The 14,503-nt window shown below is 49.1% G+C and overlaps 1 protein-coding gene across 2 annotated transcripts in view; it reads right to left on the reverse strand.

Moving 5' to 3' along the window:
- Positions 1-8,605: 8,605 nt before the first annotated feature.
- PRKCA (protein kinase C alpha) overlaps positions 8,606-14,503 on the reverse strand; it is a 134,368-nt gene continuing 128,470 nt past the window's right edge. For both annotated transcript variants that reach the window (XM_071573689.1, XM_071573690.1), the window contains one exon: positions 8,606-13,135. In XM_071573689.1, the coding sequence (XP_071429790.1) occupies positions 12,971-13,135 (165 nt within the window). In that variant the 3' untranslated portion in view covers positions 8,606-12,970. The remainder of the gene's footprint in view (positions 13,136-14,503) is intronic.

The following is a 14,503-nucleotide window of genomic DNA, read 5'->3' on the forward strand; positions in this document are numbered from 1 at the left end:
TAGGCAAGCTCCAGTGAGGTCCAGGCTGGTAGAAACCTGCCTCCCAACAGGATTCCAGGTGGCAGCCAGTTGGTTATTTGTCTTGGAGGGACTGCAGCTCACATATGTTCTTTCACACAAAGTTACAGTGATACTTAAATTATAGCAAATTCAGTGAATTTTCCTGGGCTCTCATTCATAGTTGAAGAAGAATTGAAGGCAGCAAAACCCTGACAAGTAGGGACAAAGCAGGGATTTGGTGAGCAGAGTGGATTCTGCACTGTAAAAGGCAGTCAAAGGGGCAATGCCCCACTGGACCCCCAGCCCAGGGAGGAGGAGGCTTCCCTGGGATAGAGCTCACTAGCAGGGAATTACCAGTAAAGTCACAAAGCTACAGGAGGCAGGTTAGACCTGGATGTTCACCATGCACTGTCAGGGCACATTGTTTTAACACAGTAATTGGCTGTTCATCATTTTTCTTTTCTCTATATTGTTTTAAAAACCCCCGAACCAAAGCAGAGCTCCATTTTTCTCCAGACAGACAATGTGCTGTGTTGCTGCCTGGGCTCTGGGCAGGATTGTTTGATACAACATGAATAAAGCTGCAGCACATGCAGTGACATAATTAACCATTACAGTGTGAGAGGCCCCCAGCAGCCATGCATATAATCAATTAGAAATACACATTTTGAGCTCCAGTTTCTTCCCCTCCCCTTTGCCTCTATGCAAATGTACTCGGGCTAAAGCACTTGGATGGATTTGCTGCTGCTGCTCGACTCTTACAGGAACTTCTGCCCTGGCAAAGCACGAGCACGATGCCAACACTCACACCAGGAGCATTTCCCATGGGCATTCCAGGGTCAGGGGGGAAGAGAGCACCAGTGGTGCCTCCCACAGCAGCACAGCAAAGCTCTCCTGCCTCCTGAGCAGCTGTCCAGAGTTCCAGCCCTGTGACATGGATCTCCTACTGACAGCAAACAGTGAAGATGAGGTGGAGACTCCTTCTCCCAGCCAGGAGCTTGGCATGGCTGTCCCCAGGCAGGACAATCAGCACTTTGCATCTTCTCAGCATCCTCCAAAACTTGGATTAGGACTTTGCCAAATCCTGCAACAGCTGTTTTGGTGTATTGTTTCACATGACACCATCTGATGCCATCTCAGAATCTCCAAAGCAACATCACTTTTGCTTCCCAGATTTTCAGTGTTCCTGCTAAACTCTCTCCTCCCTGAGAGGGAAGATCCTCCTCCACAGCCACATGTGGTAAGAGAAGCTGGGTGGGAACTTGCCCATCATGGGATGTCTCACAGTGTGCTGGTCTCTGCAGGGCTGGAGCCTGACCCAGCCAGAGCAGCTCTGCCATCCCTCAGTGTGGAACCATGAAGCTCCATGGACTTCTGAGCAGAGGCTTTCAGGCTGCACCCAAAGGTCAAATCTTATTAGTGAGGAGGGGCTTGAAGTTCCTTAGTGGCTCAGACCAGCAGTGATCCATTACAGCAGCTCTCCCTGAGCTGTCAGTGGTGCATTGAGGGGTGGTGGACCCTTCTCTCAGCTACAAGTGTTTGATTCCTGCAGGTGGCATCTGCAGGGAACGTTTTCCCTGGTCTTTCCCCTTCCAACAGAAGTCACTCAGGTAATTTTACAATAAAAGGCCTGGCTCTATCAGCTTGGGCCATGAACTGGTAGAAAACCTCAGGTTTGCCTCCCTCCCACTCCCTCGAATTTGCTCCACATTGACTTATTCAGACAGCAAATCCACTTGCACAGGCAGAGCCACCCCTTGAGCCCACGCCTGGCTCTGGCCTGGCATCAGACAACGGCTGTGGAGCAACTTGAACTGTTCATCAGGCTGCGAGAAGCATCGTGGGCACAGGAATGGCACCGGGCAGGACTTGTGGCACTTGCCCGAGGCAGGAGCAGAGCGAGCAGGTAGAGGCGAGGAGCAGGGGCGGGGGCTGAGCTGCGGTGGCTCGGGGGGAGGTGACAGATGCTCCCTGCCAGCTGCCTCGGCACTTGCTATTTATTGCCATGCCGTGGGCAGCGCGGCCGGGGGAGGCTCGGGGGGACGCGGGGGCACAGCGGGGACGAGCAGCAGCCCCGGTACAACGCTGGGGAAACCCACCGTGCAACCTCCAGGGGTTGGGAACCACTTGCAAGAGAGGCTTTTGAGATGATGGTTTTTCATGAGGTGGTGTTTGTGGGGTATTTCACACGGGGCAGCAACACTGGCACGGGCAGCCTGGGTTTGGCACTGCAGCTGCAGAACCCACAGCTCCCGTTCGGGTGGGAGGTGATCTTGGGAAGGGCTGCTCCGCCCCGGTCCTGTGATGGGGCAGAAGTCAGCACAACTCTGCTCCTTGTCCCAGAAGCGACATTATTATCTGAGTTTTCAAACACTGAAATCGGGAAAAAAGGGAGAACTCATGGCACCAAAGGACAGCAGCCACCCCCTGGGAAGGGTTTGCACATCCAGCTTGCACCGTGACTAAATGAAAGGAATTAACTCTGGGGGCTGTTGGAGCTGAAGCTCCATGTGCTGTTTCCCTGCACATCTCTCTGCCTGGAGCCGCTGCCGGGGAGGAAGCGCAAGGAGAGGTGCAACAGTATTTTTATCTCAGCACCCACACGCTGTGAAAGCCAAAAAACCCCCCCAGTGCAGAGCCTTTCGCAGCCTCCAAGAGCAGCTCTGACTCACAGAGCAACACAGGCACACGTGTGGACAGGTCTACACTTCATTTAAAATAAAATCCCCCCTGGGACCATATGGGTCTAAACTGAGCTGATAATAGATGAGGATGTGCCAGTGCAGGAGCTTTGCCAGGTGCATCCCTGTGGTGCTCCATGGGCACCATCAGCCCAGCCTGCCTGGGAATCTGAGCATTCCCACCCTGGAGGGAAGGAGGTCTGAGAGGGCATAGAGTGCCCACATCCCACCCCTTCAACAAGACAGGCTGGGAGAGATGCTGGCAGCACTTTGGCTTTCACTGCTGGTGCTCTCTCATCCCTCTGCAGAAGGAGTGCAGGTTCCACCACGCAGGTCCCCCTGGAGCTGGTTGGTGGCACTGAAGCCACCCAGGCTCCCCAGCACAGCCCCACTGGAGCCTCCCAGGCTGCTGGAAAGCAGGTGTCTGAAGGATGAGGGATGGCTCTGGCCACAGCAGTCCCATTCCAAAGGTTGTGTTTGGGAAAGCAGCTTGGATCACCTTCATTATTAAAGCCTCATAACGTTTGTATTAAGGGCAATAGTTCTCCATGTGATTTATGTAGCACTGAAATTCATTACCCATCTTTTAAGGATGTTGGTCTCAATCAGGCACAAAATGCTAAATGACTTATCCCCAAATGACCAGGAACAGATCCAAGGAGATTCAGCCTGCTCCCACTCCTGGCCTTTCCCTCCTTCTGCCCTTACACTCCTTGTTGGTTGCTCTTGTAACTCTTTCAGATGGATTTTCCCTGAAATCACACATAATCAGTGTCCCAGACATGGTTAGACTTGTAGGAGAAGCAAATGAATCCTATTAAAAAAGTGTTTCTGGAGGTGTCACTGAAAATGTTGAAGCTTTAATGAGGTTTTATATAAATCATTGTGGAGTGTTTTATCTGGATTAGGAAGTTTCCCTGTTACAGGCACTGAGTTTAGTAAGAGTTCTGAATAGAGAAGTGAGGTAAGGAGTGATGGATCAAGTCCTCAAACAGGAAAAGTAGGAAGGGTAGCACAGATGTGGACCAAACACACTCACACACACACAGAGAAAATTCATCCAGCATGTGAAGAGATGGGTGATTTTTGCCAGCTTTAATGGGCAAGAATAAGATCTAAAATACTTCTGAGCAAACTTCCACTGTGGGATTGTTCCTTTTTCCTCACCTATGTATTGTGCTTTAAATTGGTTTTGGGATTTTTCCCTGTCCTTCATCAGACTGTGCAAAACCACCTCCTGGGGTGGGATGTCAGGCACTGACTCAGGGACCAGTAATGAGCACTGGAAGTGGCAGCTGGTGCCTGACACTGTCACCCTGGCAGCAGATGTGACAAGTCCCTTGAGAAGGAGACAGCATTGACTCATTTCCCAGGAGATCTGCCTCATTCCATACTTCCTCTTTAGGAAAAGCAGGGAAAAAAGCAAAGGATAATCCTTTGCAGGTAACTCTGTGGGTCCAGCCCTGCCACTGACTGCCCTCCCAGCCAGAGCCCCATTTCTGTGGGTGTAGCATCACTTTGGGAAGGTGGCAAGTGACAGGTTCACTTGGGGAAAACATCCCTTTGAGGAAAACCATCCACACATGGCAACAGCTGCCCTGATTTGGGCACCTGATCGATTTGCCTTTGCTTCTCCGACTCCCCAGGGAGCAGGTGGGATTATAATTACCTCGTGGTAATTAATGCAGTCATCATTTTAGCTACCCAGGCAGTTCTCAGAGGAGATGGTTTTATTTGCAGCTCACACACCAGCTCTGTAAAAATATTCTGAGATTTTTCAATCTGAATACCCAAAGCTCTAAAGAGAAGTTGGGGCTGGGGGAGGCAGCCAAGGGTGGTTGCTGTGATTTATTGAGTGCTGGATGCTGGAAGTGTTCCTGTTGGAGAGGCTCTGACATAAGGGGTGTGACAGGCATGGAGAGATTCAGCCTCTCCTGCAGCCTTGAACTACTCATTTTTCCAAGCAGCACCAGCCTGATCTTACCTGAGTAGAACCCGAAGTGCTCAGTTGTTCACACTGTCCCCTCCCTGCCCACCCAGGGATGGTGTGGAGCCTCACACTTGAGCAGCCATGTCCCCACCCAGCCTGGCACCACCTGTGCTCCCACTGGGAGCAGAGTGACCGTCCCTTCCCGTGGCACCACCTCTGTGGGAGGTGCAGAGTATGGTCCTGGGGTGGCCAGGGGCTCTCCCACCTCTGTGGCTCCATCTCCACCCACCCACACTCTGCCAGGCCTGAATTTCCCCAGGGACAAGTCTGGAGGGGGTTTAGACACTCCCATGGAATGAGCTCTCACCCAAAGAGGCCCACCAAACACCCTCAGAACTGCTTGGGCACGACCAGGAACAAACCCCAACCAGCCAAGGCCATGCAGGTCTGGCAGTTTGGAGAGCTCAGGACCCCCCTCCTCTTGCCCTGCCCAGACTCTCCCTGTGCTCCAGCTCAGGGCAGTGATGTCACCCCAAACAGCCCCTTGTGCTCTGCAGAAACATCCCAGGGCCTGGGAAGAGACGTGATGGGGGTTCAGGAGCTGGAAATGCTGCCTCTGAAAACCCCCAGGAATCCCAACCATTCCTTTGGGCAAACTCAGCCAGACTTGTGCAAACGAGACCAACCCAATTACTGAATTAGCAGGAGATCCAAGCCATGTGAGAGCAGGAGAAAGAGGAGCTGTCTGGAGGGTTGTCACAATATTTGGGCTTTCAGATTTTGAAACTGAAATAATATCAGTTCAAATGAAGGGACTGGACGTGGGGTGAGCGTGGCTGGTGGCACTGGGAGGTCGAGTTCTGTCCCCCAGCAGTGCCAAAAGAGGCATTTCAGGACAAAGTGGGTCCCTGGGCATCGTTCATCACCCAGACAAACCCTCTGCCTCCCTGCAGCCTCCATGCTCTGCAGAGTCAGGTTTGAAAGAGCTTCCTAAAGGCAGACCAGACTCTCCCCAAAGTAATCATCAGTATTTTAATTTGTACACACTTGTTTGGAAACTACAATTAATATTTAACAAAAGCATTTCATGCAAACAAAGACTGAAGATATTGCGAATTATGAATAAAAAAAACAGGCTGTAATTTGTACATCAGTCTTGCCCACTACACCTCCTGTTTTTTTGGTTTTTTTTTAATCTTTTCAAATAAATGAATGGCCTCTCCAAATTTTCTGGTAGCATCTTGCAAATAAATGATATGAAAATAAATAATGTTCTCCTCTGTATAAATAGAACATGTGGGTCTTAAAATAATGTTAAAAATGTGAATGATTTCAAGGTGGGATTACTCCCTGCTCAGAAAAAGGTAACATTAAAGTAACACTCAGTCCTTTGAAGAGTTTCAGGTGTTCTCTGGATTGTGCAAAACCACAAAGTGTTGGGAAATGCACATTTTAAGAAGAGCCAACAAGCTGCATTTTGTTGAAATGACTTTTTTTAACATTCATTTTGATAACATGGGAAAGAATAAGTGAAAGGCTTGGTGGGGAACGAGCCATGGATTAAATTTGTATTACCACTGCAAGAACTCTTCTTTCTGCTCCAAGGCCAACCCCAATGGGCACAAACATGTGATATAATGAATATTTTTGGTGAATTTGGGCTCTTGGCCCCCAGAGCTCTGTGCACACACTGGGTGGATGCCTTGGAAGGCCCAGCCAGGAGCACATGAAACTCTGCAAGGAAGGAGCCTTTGGAAGTGTTGCCTCAGGAGGTTCAAAGAGAAGGATAATAAACCCAAACAATTCTTAGGAAAAAGTTTATATAAATACCAGAAACATCATTTTCCTTTCTATTAAATGTTCCTGTCACTAATGATTATAAAGCCAGTGTAACATCAGCTGTGGACTGTCCAATGGATCCCAGTGAGAAATGAGCTCCAATGGCAGCAGGCTGAGCAACATCAATGTCCTGCACTGCTGAAAATCATTAATAGGCTCTTAATTTATTCATTTAGGTAACTGACCTCAGTGGAAGATAAAAATGCAGCTTCTGGTGCTTTTACATTTGAACTGTGGTGTCACAGACAAGGAAAAGAAAAACACAAAGATACAAACATGACACAGAAACACATTAAAATATCCACAAAAAGTCTCAACCTGTCATGGGCGGAGCAGGAGTCAGTAAAAACATCACTAGAAAACAGCTGTGCTGACCTTATTTACCCACAGGGAATCTCACCCTCCACCAACCACTTCTGGCAAGACTTCCCTTTGACACGGAATTTTGAAATTGCAGATAAAAATCTCAGGAAAGTGGCAAAGAGGGAAGTGCAGCTGAGCCCCACAGTCAGCACCACTCCCAGCACAGCCAGGTACAAAAGCTGCTCTCCAGATTCTGTAAGAGACGTGTCACAACTGGCTTGATTTCCTCTTGAAACGCTTTCAGCAGAGTTACTAAAGTCCTATAAAAAGTAGAAAGAGCACAGTCTAGCCAGCAGGACCATGTGAGTGAAGCAGCTGAGTCCAGAGTACAAATGATAATAATACACAGCTCCTTGCAGGTTAAAAGTGGAGTAGAAACTTTGCCTAAGAAGGGCTCAGAGCTGCCTGTGAGGGAAGTCAGGGTTGCTGCCCCCATCACCACCAGGTGACTGAGGCAGGGAGTGCCCGTGGCCTCTCCCTTGCAAGGATTTCCTGGGCACAGGAGGGCTGCAGGCATGAGGATTATTCAAGGTAAGGCTGTTTAATTACCAGTTATTACTGGCACAGTGAGGAAATCATGCATGTCTATGGAGTTGAGTTTTACTGAATTCTTCAACTGGCCTATTTCAGTTCCCATCAAAGGGAACTGAGGCAAAAAATGAGGCAAAAAATGCTTTTTAGCTTTATCTACTTTTGGCCCACTTGGCAGCTCGGTGCCTTCCCCCAGCACAGAGGGCACACCCTGCCCAGAGCCCACACCCTGCCCAGAGGGCACACCCTGTCCAGAGCCCACACACTGCCCAGAGCCCACACCCTGTCCAGAGCCCTCACACTGCCCAGAGCCCTCACACTGCCCAGAGCCCTCACCCTGTCCAGAGCCCACACACTGCCCAGAGCCCTCACACTGCCCAGAGCCCTCACACTGCCCAGAGCCCTCACACTGCCCAGAGGGCACACACTGCCCAGAGGGCACACCCTGTCCAGAGCCCACACCCTGCCCAGAGGGCACACCCTGCCCAGAGGGCACACCCTGTCCAGAGCCCTCACACTGCCCAGAGGGCACACACCCTGCCCAGAGCCCACACCCTGCCCAGAGCCCACACACTGCCCAGAGGGCACACACTGCCCAGAGCCCTCACCCTGTCCAGAGCCCTCACACTGCCCAGAGGGCACACACCCTGCCCAGAGCCCTCACACTGCCCAGAGCCCACACACTGCCCAGAGGGCACACACTGCCCAGAGCCCTCACCCTGCCCAGAGCCCTCACCCTGTCCAGAGCCCTCACACTGCCCAGAGCCCACACACTGCCCAGAGCCCTCACCCTGTCCAGAGCCCACACACTGCCCAGAGCCCTCACACTGCCCAGAGCCCTCACACTGCCCAGAGGGCACACACTGCCCAGAGGGCACACCCTGCCCAGAGGGCACACACTGCCCAGAGGGCACACCCTGTCCAGAGCCCACACCCTGCCCAGAGGGCACACCCTGCCCAGAGCCCACACCCTGCCCAGAGCCCTCACACTGCCCAGAGCCCTCACACTGCCCAGAGGGCACACCCTGCCCAGAGCCCACACCCTGCCCAGAGCCCTCACACTGCCCAGAGCCCTCACACTGCCCAGAGCCCACACCCTGCCCAGAGCCCACACCCTGTCCAGAGCCCTCACACTGCCCAGAGGGCACACACTGACCAGAGCCCTCACACTGCCCAGAGCCCACACCCTGCCCAGAGCCCACACCCTGCCCACAGCCCTCACACTGCCCAGAGCCCACACTCACACCTGCAAAGACACAAATCCAATGGGCAATAATTTATTCCAAAGACTACAAGAACTGAAAATCACATTAAATTCTTCCAGAAGTTTCCTGGCAGGTCTGAGAGCCCCCTGTAAACTCAATACTGTAAATATGCTTTCCATGCATATCAAAGCTTTATTCCTGGATGATGATCATTATGTCCAACAGTGTATTTTGCTCAGTAAGGAGGCTCTTCCCCCTCTGCCAACTCCCTGTGTCTCCTGTGGTATTTATAGCATTTTACTGGGATTGCATCTGGATGCAGCAGCTGAGGAAAGACTTTCCAGGTGGTACCACTCAATCCTTGGACATGTCACCCTTCCAGCTGGAGACAAGTTCCTCTCTCACCTGACCTTATTAATTAAATAGAAGCCCAGCATTATTCAGTTGAACCCACCCCAAAGACAGGATGGATTTCAGAGGCCAACGGTGTTTGGATACGATGAGTTTCTTTTAAACCAACAGCTGAGTTCCCAAAGAACTTTCATCAGTTTGTAAAAGGAAATTCCACTGTATTTCTGGAAGGAATGAAGGGTCAGAAAGCTAAATTGCATTTCTCCTCTAAACTGCATCAAGAAGGAGTATTTTATTATGGGAATGTGCTCCCCCCTTCTCACGTATGAGCCATCCTTGCTGAGAACACCAAGCCTGGCCGTGGGTGAAGAGGTTTTGTTGGGAATCCCCACCCTGCTCAAGTGGCTCAAAGGTGCCCAAAGCCCACCCAGCTGCCTGAATAATGCAGAAACCTGCCCAGGAGCCAGTGAAGTCCCACTTAATCCCTGAAAACCCCTGGAAGTTTCCGATGGCATAGCTGAGTTTCCTTCAGCAGGAATGGGGCTGCCCTGGAACCCTCAGGAGTCAAACTGTGGGATGGGAACTCAGCTCCCAAAACTTCCCTCCCAGTTTCAGTGCAGGATAATTTTCAATTTGCCTTTTAGGAATTTTGGTGGCAATGTGGGTGTTGGAATTACAGTCACTACTGAACACAAGGGAAAGAAAAGCAGCTCTAAAGCCTCTCCCTCTGTTGATACATGTTCTCTGGAAACCCAAATCTTGTGAAAAATATTATATAAATAACATCTGTCTTTAAAAAGATATGAAAAGCCTTGCAGGATACTTAAGGTTTTCCTTGCCATTATGAATTCTTGGATTCTGAGCAGCCACTGGGAGTTCTCAGGACAGGGCTGGTCAGAGCCTGGGTGTTCCCAAGTGAGGGCATCAAGGGGGAACAAACACTCAATCTCTGCCTTACCCAACCCTGCCTTGCTCCTACAGGATCCAGGAGCTCACAGAACATCTTCCCAAGTGCTACAGACACCTCTAGAGTTGTCTCAAGGCCGAGGACTTGAGGTAATGACATTAAAGAGGAATTTCTGGTTCTGTGTCGGAAAAACTGGGGAAGAGATGCCGGTGCTGAAGAAACTGGTTATGGGAAACAGCCAGGAAATGAGCAGCTTGTGCCAGTGTTGGACCAGCTCCATAACACCATGTCCTGGTGTGGACATCACAGCTCTGCCAGCAACAACTGCCCGTGGTGGGGCTTCCCTGGACAACTCTGCAGGAAAACATCTGGGACCATCTGCCCATGGGATGTCCTGCCTGGCTTCTTACTTGGCTCAGTTCTGCCCCTGCTCTGCTTCTCTTTCTCCCCAACCCTGTGTGCTGCTATTTCTCTCTCAGTATTTTTCTTTTTCAGAAGTGCCTTTTGCACCTTCTCAAAACACACAATGAAGCCTCTTGGCTTAGCTGAGAGCCCCTTCTTCATTCACATCTGAGACTCGGCAGCCTCTTATCTTAATTCAACCCATTATCTTCTACATGAGACTCTGATTTTGCTAAACAATGGCAGGCTAATAATATCCAGAAAAAAATAAAACTCATGAATGCTGCACTAGGCCACGTGCTTTGTGGTGAACACCAACATTTCTGAAGTAAATAATACACAAAGAAGAAGAAAATGAACTCCCAGGCTTGGAGAGAACATACTGGAACTTGGCTGGGGACAGATTTGACACTGAATGGTTTAGAAATTTTATTCCTGAAATGTATGAGAAGTTTGGAGTCCTGTTTCTTTAGGCAACAGTCTGAGTTCCTGTCACTGGCCAATGCCCCTCGTGAGCTGCGTGTTTTCCCCACCTTGGGATGTCTCCAAGGCCTGACCACTCCAAGGTGCTCCTGGTCAGAGCTGGGGCTGCAAAAGGACCATGTCTGGGCAGCAGCTGGACTTGTGGGGTGTTGGAAATGGCCCATCCTGGCACCAAGAGGAGGTTGTGAGGGCCCAGGGGAGGAGACCCGACCCACCACGTTCCCTCAACACCTGCCCCCTCTCCACAGGTCACCCCTGCAGGTCCAGCTGTGCAGGATTGGATTTTCTGACAGAATCTTTGGCACAGGTTCCATGTTTTATTGTCATAAAAGATGATTAGAAAGTAGACTGCCCTTCCCCTCCCCCCCGTTACATATTCTAGTATAAATTTAAGTCTTTTATGGCAAATATCTCACTTTTTGAATATGTTTACATGCTGGAAAATCCGTAACAGTCTGCATGCAGCAACAGAGACATCATGCTTCTGGCATCACCATGCACATCTGACAGACAAGGAGGGCCTATGGCTGCTAAGGGGAACAAGGCAGGGGGGAAAGAAAAAGGGAAATGCACCAACTAGTACTTTCCATGCTGGAAGAAAACCAAAAATCTGCACAAAACGCATTTACTGATATTTCAACGAATATTTTCTGGCAAGTCGCAAGAGGAAATATCAAAAGTTTTTATCTAAGTGATAGGAGAGGAGAGGATTGCATTAATTACAGTGTTCATCATTGCAAATAAAGTCTATTTCCTTCTCTGCAAGGAATAAGCAGATGTGAAATGAAAGCCTAATTGAACCTCGTATAAAACCTGCAGGTAGCAATTATTGTTCAAAAGTACAACTACTGTTAAAAAAAGAGATTATACCCTAAGCCAGGAACAATATCCAAAACCTAAAGTAAAAATCAAAACAATAGCAAGGAAACATTTAGCTAAATCTAAATGTGTCATTCAGAACAGGAACTTTCACAAATAGAGCACAAGTTGTTTTATAAAATTTTTATAATACTCTTTATGCTTGATATGATTATGTCAATAATATAGATCTGCTTATTATTAACCCTTATTATTAAGAGTTATTACTAAACATGCAAAGTTCCTTGCATGAAGCATATGTAAAAGGTATTAAATTCCATTCTATCAATAAAACAAGTTTTAGGTGCTGCTTCTTTCAGCCTTGTTTATTCTACAGCCCAAAGTTCTCCAAATTAAACCTGATTATTTTAAGACTAACTCTCCCTGGATTTTCATGAGTTATTCTGGAGAAATCAGGAAGTCACTCGGGGCTGCATTTTTGGTTAATTTAGTACATATAATCCTTTCATTTTACTGCCCTATTCTGCAGAGTATAAATAAACACATGTAAATAAGATTTAGGAGGAATTACAGTTTGGTTTTACATTCCAGGTTAATAAACTTCATAGTAAAATATTGGTATTAGAACCAGTTAACAGTAAACTTGAGGAGTGGTGCAAATGAAACCAACCGAACAAACAATGGCACCCTGGATCACAGAATAATCTCATGGAGATTAAAATTCACAAAAGTATTATTAAAATTATTACTATTATCATTATTATTATTATTATTAAAGACAAAATTTCACCCTTGAGTTTATCACATGCTACTCAGTAAAAATCCCTAGAGATGTGGCCACCACTGAGGTGCTTCTGCTTGTGACCCGACGGGATCGGCTCTCGAAGCCTCAGGGTCTGCTTGGATTTGATCCCCCCCTCCCACCCATTCCCAACTCTTTTTTTTTCCTGCCATATTTTCAGAGCAGCTCCTTTCAGCCAGGGGTTTCCTCTCCTCCCCAGTGCTGTTGCTCAGTCTTGTGCTGCTCATGGCCCCGACGACCCCGGGAACCGCGGGAGGAGCGATCCCACCTCCCGGTGTCTGCACCCAAGGACGAGATATCCCAGGTGGGTTTTTATCCAGCCCATGTCTTCCATTTTTCTCCTAACATAACAGAGTGGAAAAGGGAGCAAAAGGACAGTGGGAAGTTACAAAATACATAACGTACCAAAAAATGGGTAAGTTTCAACAAGTCAGAGGTGACTTCTAGAAGAGCGAGTGGGCACCGGACACTGATCTCTGTCCCATTAAGACACCAACGCTGTCACAAAGCCCAAATCCTGACTGAGTGGCCCTTCCCTCATCCCACACTCTCTAACCCTACAATTTCCAGGCCCAAATGGAATCAACAAGGCAAAAGCCTACAAATTGTAGGGTTACACCCTGTCCCCGTGGCAGGACTGGTTCCTGCTCGGCTCTTTCACGCTTCGTTCTCCGGCAGGGAGTGCACGAACTGGGGGTTGACGTAGGAGAAGCCCTCGAAGTCCGTCTGGTCGATGTTGGCGATGACCAGCTGGTCCGGCGGCGTCAGCACCGGCTGCCCTCGAGTGAAGAACTTGTCGAAGTTCTCTGCACCTTTGCCACACTGCAAGGGAGAGAAAAACCAGGGAGAAGGCTCAGGAAAACCATCTGTCCTAGTCCAGCAGGTGGGACCAGCTTATCCCTGTGCGGGTGTGACCAAAGCTGTGCATTCCAAACCCTCTGGGCCATTGCCCAGGAACTGTTCCCAATGGCCCATTGGCAGCAGCTGCCCAGGGCACAGCTGAGCCCTCAGGCTGGGAGCTGGCTGGGAAAGAAGCCTGGCAGAGGAACTGGGAGAACTGCCCTGCAGGGAGTCCTTGGCACCTCCACACCCACCTGAGGGCTCAGCTCTGCCCATGGGCCAGCAACGATTCCAAACTCCCCCCTGACTGCCAGAGTCAGATCCCCCAGGGTGGAACTCCCTGCCCTGGGGGAGGCACTGGGTGGACCTGAGGGGAGGGAATCTTGGGGTTTAGGGACCTGTGGGACCCACTCATTGGATCCAGAGGAGGAGTAGAACGTGGACAGGAGGAGCCCACCACTCTCACCCAGACTGTGCCATCATCTGCACCAACAGGTTTGTCCTTCCTTTTATTTTTGACTCGGAGGAACCACGTGGGGCTCAGCACAGGGGCCAACAAACCCCACTGTGTTTGTGCCCCAGGGCCTGGGTTGTACTTCTGGGTTTTGTGGGTTAAAACCAATTTTTCTTTGTGTCATTGCATTGATTGTAATATTTTCATTAAATTGTAACTCTGACTTATAACCTCTCCTGAGCTGGGGTCATTTCTCCTGCTGGTTTACCTTTAAACCAGCACACCAGCAGTGCCTTGGCAGGTCCAGCATTCTGCAGAGTTGGCAGGACACATGCAAGGCTTTGCCTCCTTTCTTAGTTAAAAAGAAAATTGTCTTCTCAGATACTTCAACAAAAACTTCCAGACAAACAGGAAAGTTTGGATGGATGAATTGTGGTGAAAAGCAGTCAGAAAGGTTTCCATCCATGACGAGGTGAAGAGGTTTAAATACTCAGAATTACTGGGATACAGAAGGAAAAAGAAAATATTTTTATGGACAGCAAGAGATACTTTCTCTGTCAAGTCACATAATTCTTCTTAAGACCTTTATGATACCTAATTAATTTTTCATGTTAGTCTCTGTTTCCTTTATGATCTACAAAAAGCTCAAGGTAATTTATTTATATGCTTTGACTCTTCATTGTACAGTTTATAAACTCTTGCAAATCCATAAATGAGAGCAGAGCCTCAGTGCTGGGGCTGGTGGGAGGGAGCTGGGACAGAGAGCACATCCTGGGGTGGGTCCTCATCACAAAATGTGCTATCACAGGTTTTTTCCTTTTTTGTGTCTTGAGAGACACATTGTGTGGCAAAGCCCAGCCAAAAAGGGGGTTATATATAGCCCCAGGCTGAGCACA

This window comes from Pithys albifrons, chromosome 19 (assembly GCF_047495875.1).
Source record: "Pithys albifrons albifrons isolate INPA30051 chromosome 19, PitAlb_v1, whole genome shotgun sequence".
Lineage (NCBI taxonomy): Eukaryota > Metazoa > Chordata > Aves > Passeriformes > Thamnophilidae > Pithys > Pithys albifrons.